The sequence below is a fragment of the Kogia breviceps genome, chromosome 17 (genome assembly GCF_026419965.1).
Source record: "Kogia breviceps isolate mKogBre1 chromosome 17, mKogBre1 haplotype 1, whole genome shotgun sequence".
Classification (NCBI taxonomy): domain Eukaryota; kingdom Metazoa; phylum Chordata; class Mammalia; order Artiodactyla; family Physeteridae; genus Kogia; species Kogia breviceps.
In genome coordinates, this window is record NC_081326.1 from 42,158,742 (window position 1) to 42,173,638 (window position 14,897).

Below are 14,897 nucleotides of genomic sequence, written 5' to 3' on the forward strand. Positions count from 1 at the left end.
AATACTAAATCAAAAAAAATTTTAATATTAATGATTAAATTTTGTATTACTGCTAAAATGGATATGTTCTGTCATAAAAATATACACAATTACATGGCAGGTAAGTTTCAAGAGTGTTATACTCATCATTGAAGGAATCATTAAAAACAATTTTTTTAAATAATATCCAAAAAAATTTAAATGCCAATTTACAACTATTAAATATTTACACAAATTCTCCAGCACACATCTACTGCACAAAGCAAAGTAATTTAATAATTAAATACAAATAAGCAATCCTCTACTTGTAGACTAGCAAGTCTGAAATCCATTTTAACTCAAAGACCTCCCAATGGGTTGATTACAAAGGAAGAATTATAAAGGCACTTAGACTGAGTATTAGAATTGGGGTACAAAAACTGACGGGGGATGGCTGGAAGAACAATAAGCAGAGGCAATAAAAAGTCAAAGGGCTAGGAGACTTCAGCCAGAAAATGTTGGCTGAAAGGCAGACCAAAACTAGAGAAAAGTCAATTAAAATGAGACCAGAAACTCAGTAACAACAAAAACAACCCAATTTTAAAATGGGCAAATAACCTGAATAGACATTTCTCCAAGAAAGATATACAAATGGACAATAAGTACATGAAAAGATGCTCAACATCAATAGTTATTAGGGAAATGGAAATCAAAACCATGAGATAACACTTCACTTCCATTAGGATGGCTATTATCAAAAGACAGAAAATAAGTATTGGCAAGAATGTGGAGAAACTGGAATCCCTGTGCGTTGCTGGTGGGAATGTAAAATAGCACAATGCTACAAAAAATAGTATGCAGGTTCCTCAAAAACTTAAACATAAAATTACCACATGATCCAGCAATCCCAGCTCTAGGTATATACCCACAGAATTGAAAGCAGACTCTCACAGAGATAAATGTCCATCCATGCTCATAGTAGCACTAGTCACAACAATCAAAAGATGGAAGCAACCCAAGTGTTCACATACAGATGAACGATTAAACAAAATGTGGAACATACATACAGTGGAATATTATTCAACCTTAAAAAAAAGAATGAATTCTGATATAGGCTACAACAATGAATGAACCTTGAAAACATTATACTAAGTGAAAGAAGCCAGACATAAAAGAACAAATATTGTATGATTCTACTTATCTAAGATGCTTAGAATAGTCAAATTCATAGAGACAGAAAGTAGAACTGTGGTTATGAGGTACTAGGGGGAGGAGATAATGAAGAGTTATTGTTTAATGTGTACAGAGTTTTAGTTTGGGATGATAAAAATTTCTGTAGTAGACAGTGTGATGTGAATGTACTTAATGCCACTGAATTGTATACTTAAAAATGGTTAAAATGGGGCTTCCCTGGTGGCGCAGTGGTTGAGAGTCCACCTGCCGATGCAGGGGATATGGGTTCGTGTCCCGGTCCGGGAAGATCCCACATGCCGTGGAGCGGCTGGGCCCGTGAGCCATGGCCGCCGAGCCTGCATGTCCGGAGCCTGTGCTCTGCAGCGGGAGAGGCCACAACAGTGAGAGGCCCACATACAGAAAAAAAAAAAAAAAAAAAAAAAGGTTAAAATGGTATATTTTATGTTATGTGTATTTTACCACAAAAAAAAAAAATTGGGAAAAGAAAGACAAGGAGATACGTCCTGAAATTAGTCATTACTGATCTTAAGCGATATACAATTTGAAAAAAGAGAGTAGATTATAGAGGATATAGTGGGTTGAAAAGCGGCCCCCAAAAGATATGTCTACATCCTAATCCCCAGAACCTTTGAATGGGACCTCATTCGAAATAAAGAAAAAAAAAAACTTTGCAGGAAGAGATCATCCTGGATTATTGGAGTGGGCCCTAAATCCAATGACGAATGTCCTTTTGAGAAAAAGGCAGAGGGAAATTGAGACAGACAGAAGAGGAAAATACACAGACACATAGAGGAGAAGGTTAATGTGAAGATGCAGGCAGAGACTGAAGTGATGCAGCTACAATCCAAGGAATGCCAAGGATTTCTGGCAGCCAGCCACCAAAAGCTGGAAGAGGCAAAGAATGGAGTCTCCTTTAGAGCCTCTGGAAGGAGTGCTGCCTTGTCAACACCTTCATTTCAAATTTCTGGCCTCCAGAATTGTAAGAGAATAAATTTCTATTGTTTTAAGCAACCAAATTTGCGGTAATTTGTTATGACAGCCCTAGGAAATTGCCACAGGGGGTAAAAAAGATAAAATGAAAAGTAAGAAAGTAGACTCCATAAGCACAGAACATGTCATTCAAGCCAAAATTTAACTATGTAAAGCGGCAGAAAAAGGGGATCCTGGGCTTCACCCCTAAGTCTCTATTTCTGGCCATATGACGTCAGAGGGCGAAGTGCTGAAGCCCCCCATCAGGTCAGGGCAGGAGTATGGCTGGCGCATGCTGCTGGCCAGTGTCTCTAGGATCTGGCACAGCACCCCAACAGGGACACCGAGACATCAGACCACAGAGAAAGGCTGCACCCTGCTGTATCCAGCTTTACAAGAGAAGTTGTCATCCAAGACATTCCCATCAAGACATTTTGATTCTGTGAATTAACACTCCCATATCCCTTTGTCCACTCCCAGACAAAATGAAGATACCTGTCCTCTGCCCCCCATGTTAAATGCTTGTGAGTGATCTTCCAATAGGCAGTGGCATGCACACACACTAAGATGGGCCAGGTGTCTACCCAGTCACATACAGCAGGAACTGCGAGATGGAAGATGTGTAAGTATGCCGTGTATGGGTATTACTTAACTGGCACCCCTAACTAAGCCAAGTCTTCCAGAATTTCTCAAGTTGATTTTACTATTAATTAGGCAGGAAGGAGGTCCTGGATTCTTTTTTATTTTTTTTAATTAAAAAAATGGTTGACTCAGTTTTCAATTCTTAGACATCGATATATATATATATATTTGTATGTCTTTTTTTTTTTTAAAGAAATCATGTTGGATTAGGAGTATACTTGGTTGTAAAAGAGTAGTGTCACGTAATTTGCGATGAGGGAAGCTACTCTGAGTGTGTTTTACTTTTTAAATCCTTTACTACCTGCTAGAGAGACTACCTCATGGTCAAACGTAATATGTGGAACTATTTGGCTGGAAAAAATGAGATTTATACTGGAGGAAGCAGAACAGTAATAATATAAGTCCTGGGTTAATTCCCAGCTCTGGCACTTAGCTAGGCTGTCTTGGATAGTTTAGCTAACCTCACTAACCCAAACTCAAACACATCTAGTTTGAGGATCACCCTAAAAACATTCTGACTAAAAGTACAAAAGATATTTACTAATTAGAAAAGAAATGAGAATTTGTGTTGTTGATTTTATGCTGACCTTGTTATATTTCATTTTAGTATTTTCAAACAAACAATTCATGCTATTTTTATGTTTCACTTTAGCAAGAGGAATTTATACATGTAAGGAGGATGATACATACTCTATTATATACAATTACATTTCTCAAAGAATTATCTTCAAGTGGCAGGCATATTTTTAAATATTTCAGTATAGTACACTATTACCTACACTTGAAATTCAATCCACAATAGCACTGTAATATGAGATATCATTCTAATTTATTCTTCTTCAAATATTCTAAAATGTTGCATTCTTTTTCCTCCCATCCATTTACTTCACACATTTCTCCAATCACCCTGAAACCATCTTCTCTTCTCTTCTTCACATACACACATACTCTCTCTCTCTCCCCAACCTCTTTTCTCCCTTCATTCCTATATCCTTTCTTCTTGAATTGAATACAGCCACTAGAGGGCAATAAGTTTACAAAGATAAATGTACTTATCTATAATGAATTGAGATTCACATACTAATAAATTTTAAAACTATTATCATCACAAACCATAAAGCATTGGCAATTGGACTTGAATATGCAAGGTATGCATTTAAAACTCTAAAACTTATCCTAGAAAAGTAGTTCACAGAAGCACATAATAATGTTCAAAAAAGGAATTCCATTTTCTCACTAAGCACTAAAAAAATACACTTAATTCACCTACACATAGCAATATTAGAAATCAGGATTTTTTTTTTTTAACATTAGCCAGACCAGAGAAGGAAAAATGGAGAAACAAAAACACAAAAAGGTACAATATGCAGGGTGGGTAGAAAAGAAGCAATTTCTTCCAAGTCTCCCACTTCTACATTCAGAATACAATGAACTGAATAATGTAGTGGGGTTTACCGACCTTTCTTCTATTAAAATTATGGGGAAATTTAACAGGTATACTTTTGGAGGAGGAAAACAGTGACCGTAGAGAGAAATACAGACTTTACTTCTTTTCTCAATTAAGGATACGAGGCGGGAAAGAAGTTAAACAGTCACTAATCCCTGACAGATAATTTTACTATTTTTTGCACAGAACCCAAATTCAAATGAATTTTTTTACTCTATATTTATTTACACTGACATAACAAAATGGCAACACTTTTAACACTGACATTTTCTTACCCTCATTGGATGTATATCAGCATAAGGAGGTTTTCCTTCTGCCATTTCTATAGACGTAATGCCAAGGGACCAGATGTCAGCCACACAGTTATAGCCTATTTCTTGAATTACCTCAGGAGCCATCCAAAATGGAGTTCCTATCACAGTATTGCGTTTTGCCATTGTATCCTGCAAAAGCATTACACAGACATAAATATTACTACAAAAACACTAAGGAAATGTATTTGCCAACATATTCTTTAAACTACATATCTGAAACCCTCAAATACTACAGGCTATATCTGAAACTGACTATCTTCCTAAAATTTCAACTAGTTGTGACATGACATTCTTAGAAACTTTGAATTCTGAAATAACCAAGAGTCCACAAGTAACTTATCTCCACTATCTTCATTAAAGACAGTCATTAAAGATAGTACTATAACAATAAAAGCTACAGAAATGAACAAATGTAGCTTTCCTTTCTGAATATTTAAGCATTTTGATGACAATATATATTTTCATATTCATTCAATGTCTCTTAAATTGTAAATAAAAGTAATAAATAATATGTAAATAATGGCTCCTTCTCCCTGATAATAATGAAATTACACATTTCTTTCCATAACCCCCAAAAGATATTATCAAAGTTTAGTCATACTCAAACCTGGACATATAAACCAAAAGTGTTTCCAAAAGTATTACACTTACTGTTAACTGACCAGCAACTCCAAAATCTGCCAATTTTGCATGTCCTTCTGTATTGAGGAGAATATTTCCAGCTTTTATATCTCTGTGTATTTTTCTCATAAAGTGTAAATATTCTAGTCCTTTCAAAGTAGATTTAAGAATAGTTGCAATTTCATCTTCTGTTAACTGGAAAGAAATATTTTAAAAACTCAATTGAAATGCCATGTTAGATAAACTCTTACAAGAGAGCACTGTTAACAAGCACTTCTTTCTAAAGACCATTAGCCTCTAGGAAAAGGCTAAAAGGTAAAGTACTGAGAACTTCTGATGAAAGAAAATGTCATCATTCAATTTCTCCTTTCTTCAAAATTATCAATGTCATTCCTAACATATAACATATCTCAAGAAACAACATGACCCTAAGAAATCACTATTCCCTATATCATCTAACACTGAGGTGGCAATATTGCAGCTATCTGTCCTGAAAAAGTAAATTCAGACATCCTTCCCTGTGGTGCCTCCAATTACTGATGAAAATGGAAACCAACAGTGTTACATAAAAGAGAGGAAATGAAAAAGGGTGGATTGCCAAGAGTCTCCTGCATGAAGTGTTCACACCAATACCACTCCTCCTCCTTCCAGCCAGCTCATTCCTAATCCACCCAGGTTCTAGATTTCTGACCCTAATAATGAGAACTCAAAAATGGAAATGTCAGAGAAAGAGTAGGAAGAACATGAACAAAGGCTGTCAGGGGAAGGAAAAGGGAGGAGGGAGGAGAAAAGAAGGATAAGGAGGAGAGAGGAGGGAAAAAAGATTCTTAGTAGTTGTAGCAGTAGAGGCAGTGCTATCTGTACCAGGCAATGTGCTAAGAGTTTTGCATGCATTATCTCATTTATCCTTAAACAACCCTATAAGGTAAATACTATTATTATCACCATTTGACAAATGAAGTTATTACAGAGGTTCAGTAACTTCCTACTGGTCACACACAAGTAAGATGGAACCGAGATGTGAGTCCTCTCTGAACATAATCTATGTTTTTAACCGCCACGCCTCTCTTGACAAACCTTATTCAAGTACAACCTGTGAAAGTCCCTATTTTTAACAAAAACATCCTCTTAGTTTTTAAAAACATCAAGTAATATCAATAGCTCAGGATAATAAAACCTACTTCACACTATAAGCATAACCACTATAAGCATAATCCAAAGAAATAAGTTGAGAGAAGGGAAAGAATCTCAATTTATACAGAGATAGAGGACATTGCTCTATATGAGAGAGAGAAAGGGAAAAAAAAAATCAGAAAGAATTCAAATGCCCCCCACACAGTGGGATAACAGGAAGATACAGTAAAAATTGAAAATATAAAAATATGAAGACTATGTAAAATGTGAAAATAACTACTGGAAGAAGCTTGCTTCCACCATCACCAATCCCGCAGTGGTTCATGCCAAGAAATAACCTGGGTGAACAATGGATATTCACATGTAAAAAAAACTGAAGTTGGACTCCTACCTCACACCATATACTTTACTCAAAATGGATCAACAACCTAAATATGAGTTAAAACCACAAAAGTCTTAGAAGAAAACATAAGGGTAAAACTCCACGACCTTGGGTTGGGCAATGTATCAATGTATCATTAGATACAGCATCAAAAGTACAAGCAACAAGAGAAAAATATAGATAAAACTGAACTTTATCAATATTAAAAACTTTTGTGCATTAAAGGCCACTATGAAGAAAGTGAAAAGACAACCCACAGAATGGGAGAAAGTATTTGCAAAACATGTATCTGATAAGAGTCTGGAATCCAGAATATATAAAGAACCAAGAAAAGACAAACAATCCCAATGGCAAAAGACTTGAATAGACATTTCTCCAAAGAAGATATACAAATGGTCACACATAAAAAGACAGATGTTCAACATCATCATCACTGGTCATTAGGGAATGCAAATCAAAGCCACAATAAGGTACCACTTTACACCCACTAGGATGGTTATAATAAATTTTTTTTAAATAGCAAGTAAAAAGTGCTGGCAAGAATGTGAAAAAATTGGCATTCTCATGCATTTCTGGTACAACCATTGTGGAAAACAATATTTAAGTTCCTTGGAAAGTTTTTTTAAGAAAGTTAACCACAGAATTACCATATGATCCAGCAATTCCATTCCTAGGTAAATACTCAAAAGAATTGAAAACTGGTACTCAAACAAATATATACATGAATGTTCATAGTACTACTCACAATGGCCAAAATGTTGAAACAATCCAAATATCTATGAACAGATGAATGGATAAACAAATTATGGCATACACATACAATGGAATGGAATATTATTCAGTCATGAAAAGGAATAAAGTATGGACATGTGGATGGACCTCAAAAACATTAAGCTGGGCACAAAAGGGCACATATTGTATGATTCCATTTATATGAGATATTCAGAATAGGTAAATCCATAGAGAAAGAAAGCAAACTGGTACTTGCCAGGAGCTAGGGGAAGACAGGGAATGGCAAGAAACTGCTTAATGAATAGTGGTTGATGAAAATATTTTGGAACTAGACAGAGGTAGTAATTACACAACATTGTGAATGCACTAATGCCAAGGAATTTTTCACTTTAAAATGGTAAATCTTACGTTATATGAATTTCACCTCAATTAAAAAAAAAAAAAAACCCTTATGTTAAAATTTCTAAGCAAATTGCCAGGTGGTTTACCTTTGAATACAACACCAATATATATTGTCATAAAGTAATGTACAGATCATGCAAAGCTTCGCAGGTCATGCGTAAGGAGTCTGGATTATTTGAAAATTCTAATACTTCCAGAAACTGATTCTCTACCTCAGACCAGATGGTCTGACTTCATGGTCCACAGAGAGCAAGCGGTATGTTCTGAAGCTGTACTATCCAATACAGTAGCTCCCCAGCATTTGAAACATAGCTAACCCAAATTGAGATATGCTATAAATGTAAAATACACACCAAAGTTCAAGGTCTAGTACCAAAAGAGAATGTAAGGTATCTCATTAATAACTTACATACTGCTTACACTTTTATATGACATGTATATATTCATTATTTTATTTAAAATCTGTTAATGTTTAATATAAGCTATTGATTGATTAATAAAATATTATTAGATGTTATAACGCTAATATTACATATTAATATATTTAATACATTATTAAAATTAACTTCACCTATTACTTTTTTTTTTAATGTGGATGCTAGAAAGTTTAGAATTACATATGTGGCTCATGTTATGTTTGTACTGAACAGTAGTGCACTAAGAAAAGGGTCCACAAGAGCAGAGATCTTTGGTTTACCGATGTGTCCACAATTCTTGGAACCATGCCTAGCATACAGTTAGCACTTAATAAATAATTAATGAATGGGTACAGACTTGTAGTTACTAAAATAAAAGAGATATTCACATCTGATGTTCCCAGTTTTTTAAATTAGTGGTTTGCAGCCACGGTGGGGGAGTGGACGCAGGAGTGCTGCTGAGGGCCACCACACCACACCACCACAGAGGCATGCAAGGTGGTGGTGCTGTCATATGGGCCTGGGTTCTCTCCCCTCTCCCTATTCCACATTCCTGGATAAAGATTAAAGAGCTCGGGGTGTTACAAAAGCAGTACCAGTCCAAAAGACTGTGTCGTGTTTAGTTACTTCAATGCTGACCTTTTCAGTTATCTAGACCTCAATTTTTATCCTCTTAGCATTCCACTATTTCCAACCAATAAGTAACTAATCCTTCATTAACTCCTTGATTTGTTGTCTCTGCTCCTGTACCCTATATTTCAGAGCTGCATTAGAGAAAGTTCAGAATTAAATTGACCTACTATACTTCAAGGTCTCAGGATCTACCTGATTTCACTGCTGTAAAGCATTGAATGCTGTAAAGCATTTACCACGGACAAATCCATAGCAAGACTAAAGGAAGACTTGCCAGAGATATTACACTGATTCATGCACTGTCTGGCTTTGCTAGAAGACTTCAAAAGTTCATTCCAACTCTATGATTTTATAACAAATTAACAAAAGATATCCATAGTCTTTTCTTAACAAAAGACTATAAATAAATAAATAATAAATTCATACTAATTTAGACATCCATTTTTATTCTTTCAACAAGTATCTACTTCACTGGCTCTCTCGTGTAAGTCCTGTTAAAGGTGCTGGGTATACAGTGGTGAAGAAACTGACTGTCCTAGTTTTTACAAAGCTTACAAGAATACCTGAGGCCACAGCCTGTATTTGGCCCTGAATTATTAAAGGTGGAGAGGACTGATCTGAAGCAAACGTGTAAAGTTTCTAAAGCCCCTCTCCCATTATGCTTTTCTCCCCCTACTTCAGGGGGTCATTTCATATCTTCCCCTAATCAAAAAAAAGATGCAATATCCAATCATTCATACCAGTACATGGATAAGTCTTAATTTAAAATTATTTGTGTACAGTATTATTTTAACAATCCATCTGAATATTAAGGTTCAAATGTATCTGCACTTTAAGCCTTTTAACTTCAATTACAAAATGAAAGGTTTCTATCCCTCAATAAAATCATTTTAAACGATAATAAACAAGTAAACAAATATTTTCTAGAACACAGAAATATGTTGACTTAAATTTTTATATTACTTTACAGTTGTAGAGTATTTTATGTGCATTTCACACAATTAAATAAACAGAAACACTTTATTGTCCCTTCGTATAGATAAGGAAACAAATTCAGAGAAACTGAGTGGTCTGTCAAACACAACTATTTAAGGGGCAAGCCCACGTGTCTTCTGACTCTATAGTAGTGGGATAGTCTATACTCTATAGACTATCACATCACTGCCAGATGTCACAAACATGAATACATGAATTAGTCTCAATATAAGAAAATAGGGAGTTGCTAGGCTTGTTCCAAAGGTGATATTCAAAATATGTATTTGACAAAGAGTAAAAGCAATGTCTAATCAGAACAGTCATGAGCCATAAAGCCAACGAGTCAGAACAGCTACAGTGGTTAACAACAGTAAGAATAGATACCAGGCCAGAAACAAACAGTAAAACTGAATAGCAGCCCTGTGTATCAGGCAGAATGCCTACCGCATCTTAGCATTCAAATCTAAACTATTTTAAATGATGTGCCAGCCAAACAAAGCAAATAAACCTGTAAATGAACTCAGCAAGTAAGCCGGCTCACCTACCCTGAAAAGTAACCTTAACTTAAGGCATCAGAGGTAGCTCTCTGAGTATTTTATTGAAAACAGATGCTTAATCCCGCCAAAAAGAACACATAGATGAATTATTTAAACATTTTAAAAACAGTTAAATAAAAGTAAACAAAAATCAAAGTAAGTATCAAATCAGCAGGCAAGAAGAGTTTCTAATCAAAAAAAGCGAAGAATTATGAGAATTTATTAGCTTTGTCTACATAAAAACTATAGGCTTAGAAAACAGAAAAATATTCACAGCAAATACAGTAAGATACTTAGTATACAGAATTATTTAGAACAAAGAGCTCACAAGAAAAACAATAAAATCTCAATAAATAAATAGGCAAGGAAATGAATATGCAATTCACAAAACTTATAATAGGGCTTGTTAACATACATGAAAAATATTAAACTGCACTAATTATCAAAGAAAAGCAAACTAAAATAATGAAGTATCAATTATAAAATTATCCCATACGGGTCACAATGTTGCTGAGAATAACGTGTGGCACGTATAAGAGTATAAGCCATGTGTAACAGTGATCTCAGAAAGTATATTTTCCAAAAAGCCCTAGAAAACATTCATTCTCTGAAAAAACATTTATTAAGCACCTGCTCTCTGTTGAATTTAAAACGTCTCTAACTTAACCTCATGGAGTTCCAACCTAGCATGAAAGACACAGACTTATAACTACTATAAAAAGCACTTTCAAAGTGAAATGGAACCACAGTGGAGAGCGATAAATTAGGGAAGGAAAGAGGAAATGGCATTAAAATTAGGCTTTGAATAAGAAAAGTAGTTCCCTGTCCAGAGAAAGGAAAGACCATCAGTAGAGTAACTCAAATAATTAACTGAGGAATAGAAATATGATAGTTATGAAGTGGCACTCAGATATCAAGTGAGGCCCATTTTCCTTCCTTCCACTAAGAAGAGAAAAACGGTAAAAAGTGATGGGTCAAACAAACACATGAATGGATGCTCACCATCACTAATCATCAGAGAAATGCAAATCAAAACTACAATTAGGTATCACCTCACACCAGTCAGAATGGCCATCATCAAAAAATCTACAAACAATAAATGCTGGAGAGGGTGTGGAGAAAAGGGAACACTTGAACTGTTGGTGGGAATGTAAACTGATACAGCCACTAGGGAGAACAGTAGGGAGATTCCTTAAAAAACTAAAAATAGAACTACCATACAACCCAGCAATCCCACTACTGGGCATATACCATGAGAAAACCATAATTCAAACAGAGTCATGTACCACAGTACTCATTGCAGCTCTATTTACAATAGCCACACGGAACCAATCTAAGTGTCCATCGACAGATGACTGGATAAAGAAGATGTGGCACATACATACAATGGAATATTACTCAGCCACAAAAAGAAACAAAATTGAGTTATTTGTAGTGAGGTGGATGGACCAAGAGTCTATCATACAGAGTGAAGTAAGTCAGAAAGAGAAAAACAAATACTGGATGCTAACATATATATATGGAAGCTAAAAATATATATATATGGTTCTGAAGAACCTAGGGGCAGGATGGGAATAAAAACTCATACAGAGAGAATGGACTTGAGGACATGGGGAGGGGGAAGGGTAAGCTGGGACGAAGTGAGAGAGTGGCATGGACATATATACACTACCAAATGTAAAACAGATAGCTAGTGGGAAGCAGCCTCATAGCACAGGGAGATCAGCTCCGTGCTTTGTGTCCACCTGGAGGGGTAGGATAGGGAGGGTGGGAGGGAAACGCAAGAGGGAGGGGATATGGGGACATATGTATATGTATAGCTGATTCACTTTTTTATACAGTAGAAACTAACACAGCATTGTAAAGCAATTACACTCCAATAAAGATGTTAAAAGAAAAAGACTCTAGGAACAAAAAGCAGATCAGTGATGGCCAGAGATTAAGTGTGGAGAGAGGGGTGACTATAAACACACAGCAGGACTGGGTGTTGGGGGGTGTGGGGCTGTCTGTTCTATACCTTGATTTCGGTGGTACTCACAAGACTTTATACACTTGTACACCCCAAAATGTGAAGTTTTCTGTACATAAATTTAAAAAGAAAGTGCACTGAATCTTATTAAATTGGTTTCTATAAGAAATGGAGTTTGGAGAAAGGAAAAAAAAGTGATGGGCCAAATTTCAGCCTTGTAAGTGTCAAAATGCAGGTAAATCTTGGCAAATTTGGAGCAAAAAAATGTTTACTTGGTCTCTTTTAAATATCAATGATAGCAAATGAACTTTGGAAAAGAACAATATCTATATCAACATTTAAACCATTCTACACGTATTTTGTGTCACTAATGGAGACTAGGAAAGGAAGGAGTGCAGGCCTTCCTAGATGTAGGCCTTGATCTAGATATTTATTTCATATCCTTTGGACACATACAGACTATTTGGGGTGGAGGGGGAAGGGAGTTAGTTGACAGTCAATTTTCCTAAACAGAGTTTTGTTTTCAAACAATCTTTAAATGTTTTTAACAAATTTCATTTGCATACAAACACAACCAGTTACCAAATAGATTTCTTTCTGGCAACAGAGAGAACTACTTCTTCCCATTACTATAAAAATTTTAAGTAGTATCTTTTTTATTTCTATAATTATGACTTTTCATCAGATAGATTTCAAAATTGTGAGTTTTATATTGAAAATATTTAGGGAGAAAAGAAAAACACAAAAGAGAGGATCTGCTTTATACAGAAAGAGGTAACACAAGATTTTAGTTCTAAGATGGAAAATGCTTAGATCCATTCTCAAACCACAGCTAATACTTCTTTTAGTAGTATCTGTCAAGAATCCTTTCCAATGAAAAACTTTATCAGGGGCTTCCCTGGTGGCGCAGTGGTTGAGAGTCCACCTGCCGATGCAGGGGACGCGGGTTCGTGCCCCGGTCCGGGAGGATCCCACATGCCGCGGAGCGGCTGGGCCCGTGAGCCATGGCCACGGAGCCTGCGCGTCTGGAGCCTGTGCTCCGCAACGGGAGAGGCCACAGCAGGGAGAGGCAACTTTATTAACAGAGTACTTCATCTGTGGACTTAATTAGGTTATCGTCAATACCATACAGATTTAATTTTATTTGTCACTATACAAATGGAGCAATGTGATTTTAAAATCATTTGAATCGTATTTTATAGTCTACTTAAAAAAAAAAAGAAAAAGGAGGACAGGAGAGAGATACTACACCATGAATGAAATATTCAGTAATCAGAGATGGAAATAAGACTTTATAGCTGAGCTAATACATTAAAAGACGGAAGTCTACATCTGGTTTCAATACTGGTATGAATCCATTGGCAAATTTAAAAAGAATCCCATTGTACAAAAACAAAAAGATGGTTTTGATAGGCTTTAGTCCTCTGGTTACTTTTGTTTCTAGAGTCATATGATTAGTACAATAATATGATACATTTAATATGTCACTGTGTATATGGTTTTGATAAAAATGCACCCACCAAGGAGTCTCAAGAGCACATGCACAAGCTGTTTTAAAATACACGTACTGCCTTAATGTTTTTACTTTAGTAAAAACAAATTCAAGGGAGGCTTTGTAAGTTCATACAAAATTAAGAATTTTAACTTTCTAAAAATGAATCTTTGACAATCTTAGCTAAATCCTGCCTGTTTGACATAATTATTTATGCATATAAAATAATATATTAATTCTATATTTAGTACTTACTATCTATTAAGGAAACAAACCAGAAAATGAGACATAGTTCCCCTTTTCAAGTGCCATAGACAGACAGACAACTATAGAAACTTTATTATCAAATTTTAAGTTTTAACTTGCACAGTGACTTTTCATAAAGTTTTGAAAACCATCTGAGCAAAACTCACCAGTGTAATCCTTACATGGTCTTTTAAGGCCTGGATCAAATCTCACCTCTTTCAAGAAATCTCCCTTTATTCCCCAAGTAAGGATTTATCTGTCCAGTGATGATAATGATAATATCAACAACTCACACTTACTGAGTTTTTTACTATACCAGCCACATTACAGGTATCATTTCATCTAATATCTAAACACAACAACAGACGGTAGGCACCAACATAATTTACTGAGAGCCTGTTACACTGTCCTTGCCTTCGTGGTGCTTGTAATTTAGTGGGGAAGGAAGGGAACAGGAACAAATAATTACAATATTTAAAAATGCCTGCTACAACAAGATTAGGTAGGAGAACTCCAGGACAGCAGTTTCTAAGGTGATTATACATCAGAACCAGTACTCTTAAAATAAAATCCAAACCATATACTTTAACCCTCAAGGCCTTGAACGATACAGTTCTTGCAGCCTTGACATCTCACCACACCACTCTCTCCATCCAAGGAAGTCTTCATAGAGGAGGTTACTTTTGAGCTGACTCTTGATGAACAAAGTTTGTCAGGCGACAAAAGAGGGAATGAAATACTAGGTATGTGTAAAGGGAATGGGCACAAAAATAAACGAAATCCAGTACAGTTCTTTGTGTCTGGCTGTAACATGTATAGGAAAACAGTGCAGAAT

General features: G+C 35.7%; 1 protein-coding gene across 1 annotated transcript in view; it reads right to left on the reverse strand.

Annotated features, from left to right (window-relative positions):
- Positions 1–14,897, reverse strand: part of STK3 (serine/threonine kinase 3) — a 280,160-nt gene that overhangs the window by 190,334 nt on the left and 74,929 nt on the right. The window contains exons 5-6 of the mRNA XM_059042473.2: positions 5,176–5,340; positions 4,486–4,653 (exon numbers count right to left, since the gene is read on the reverse strand). Coding sequence (XP_058898456.1) covers positions 4,486–4,653; positions 5,176–5,340 — 333 coding nt within the window. The remainder of the gene's footprint in view (positions 1–4,485; positions 4,654–5,175; positions 5,341–14,897) is intronic.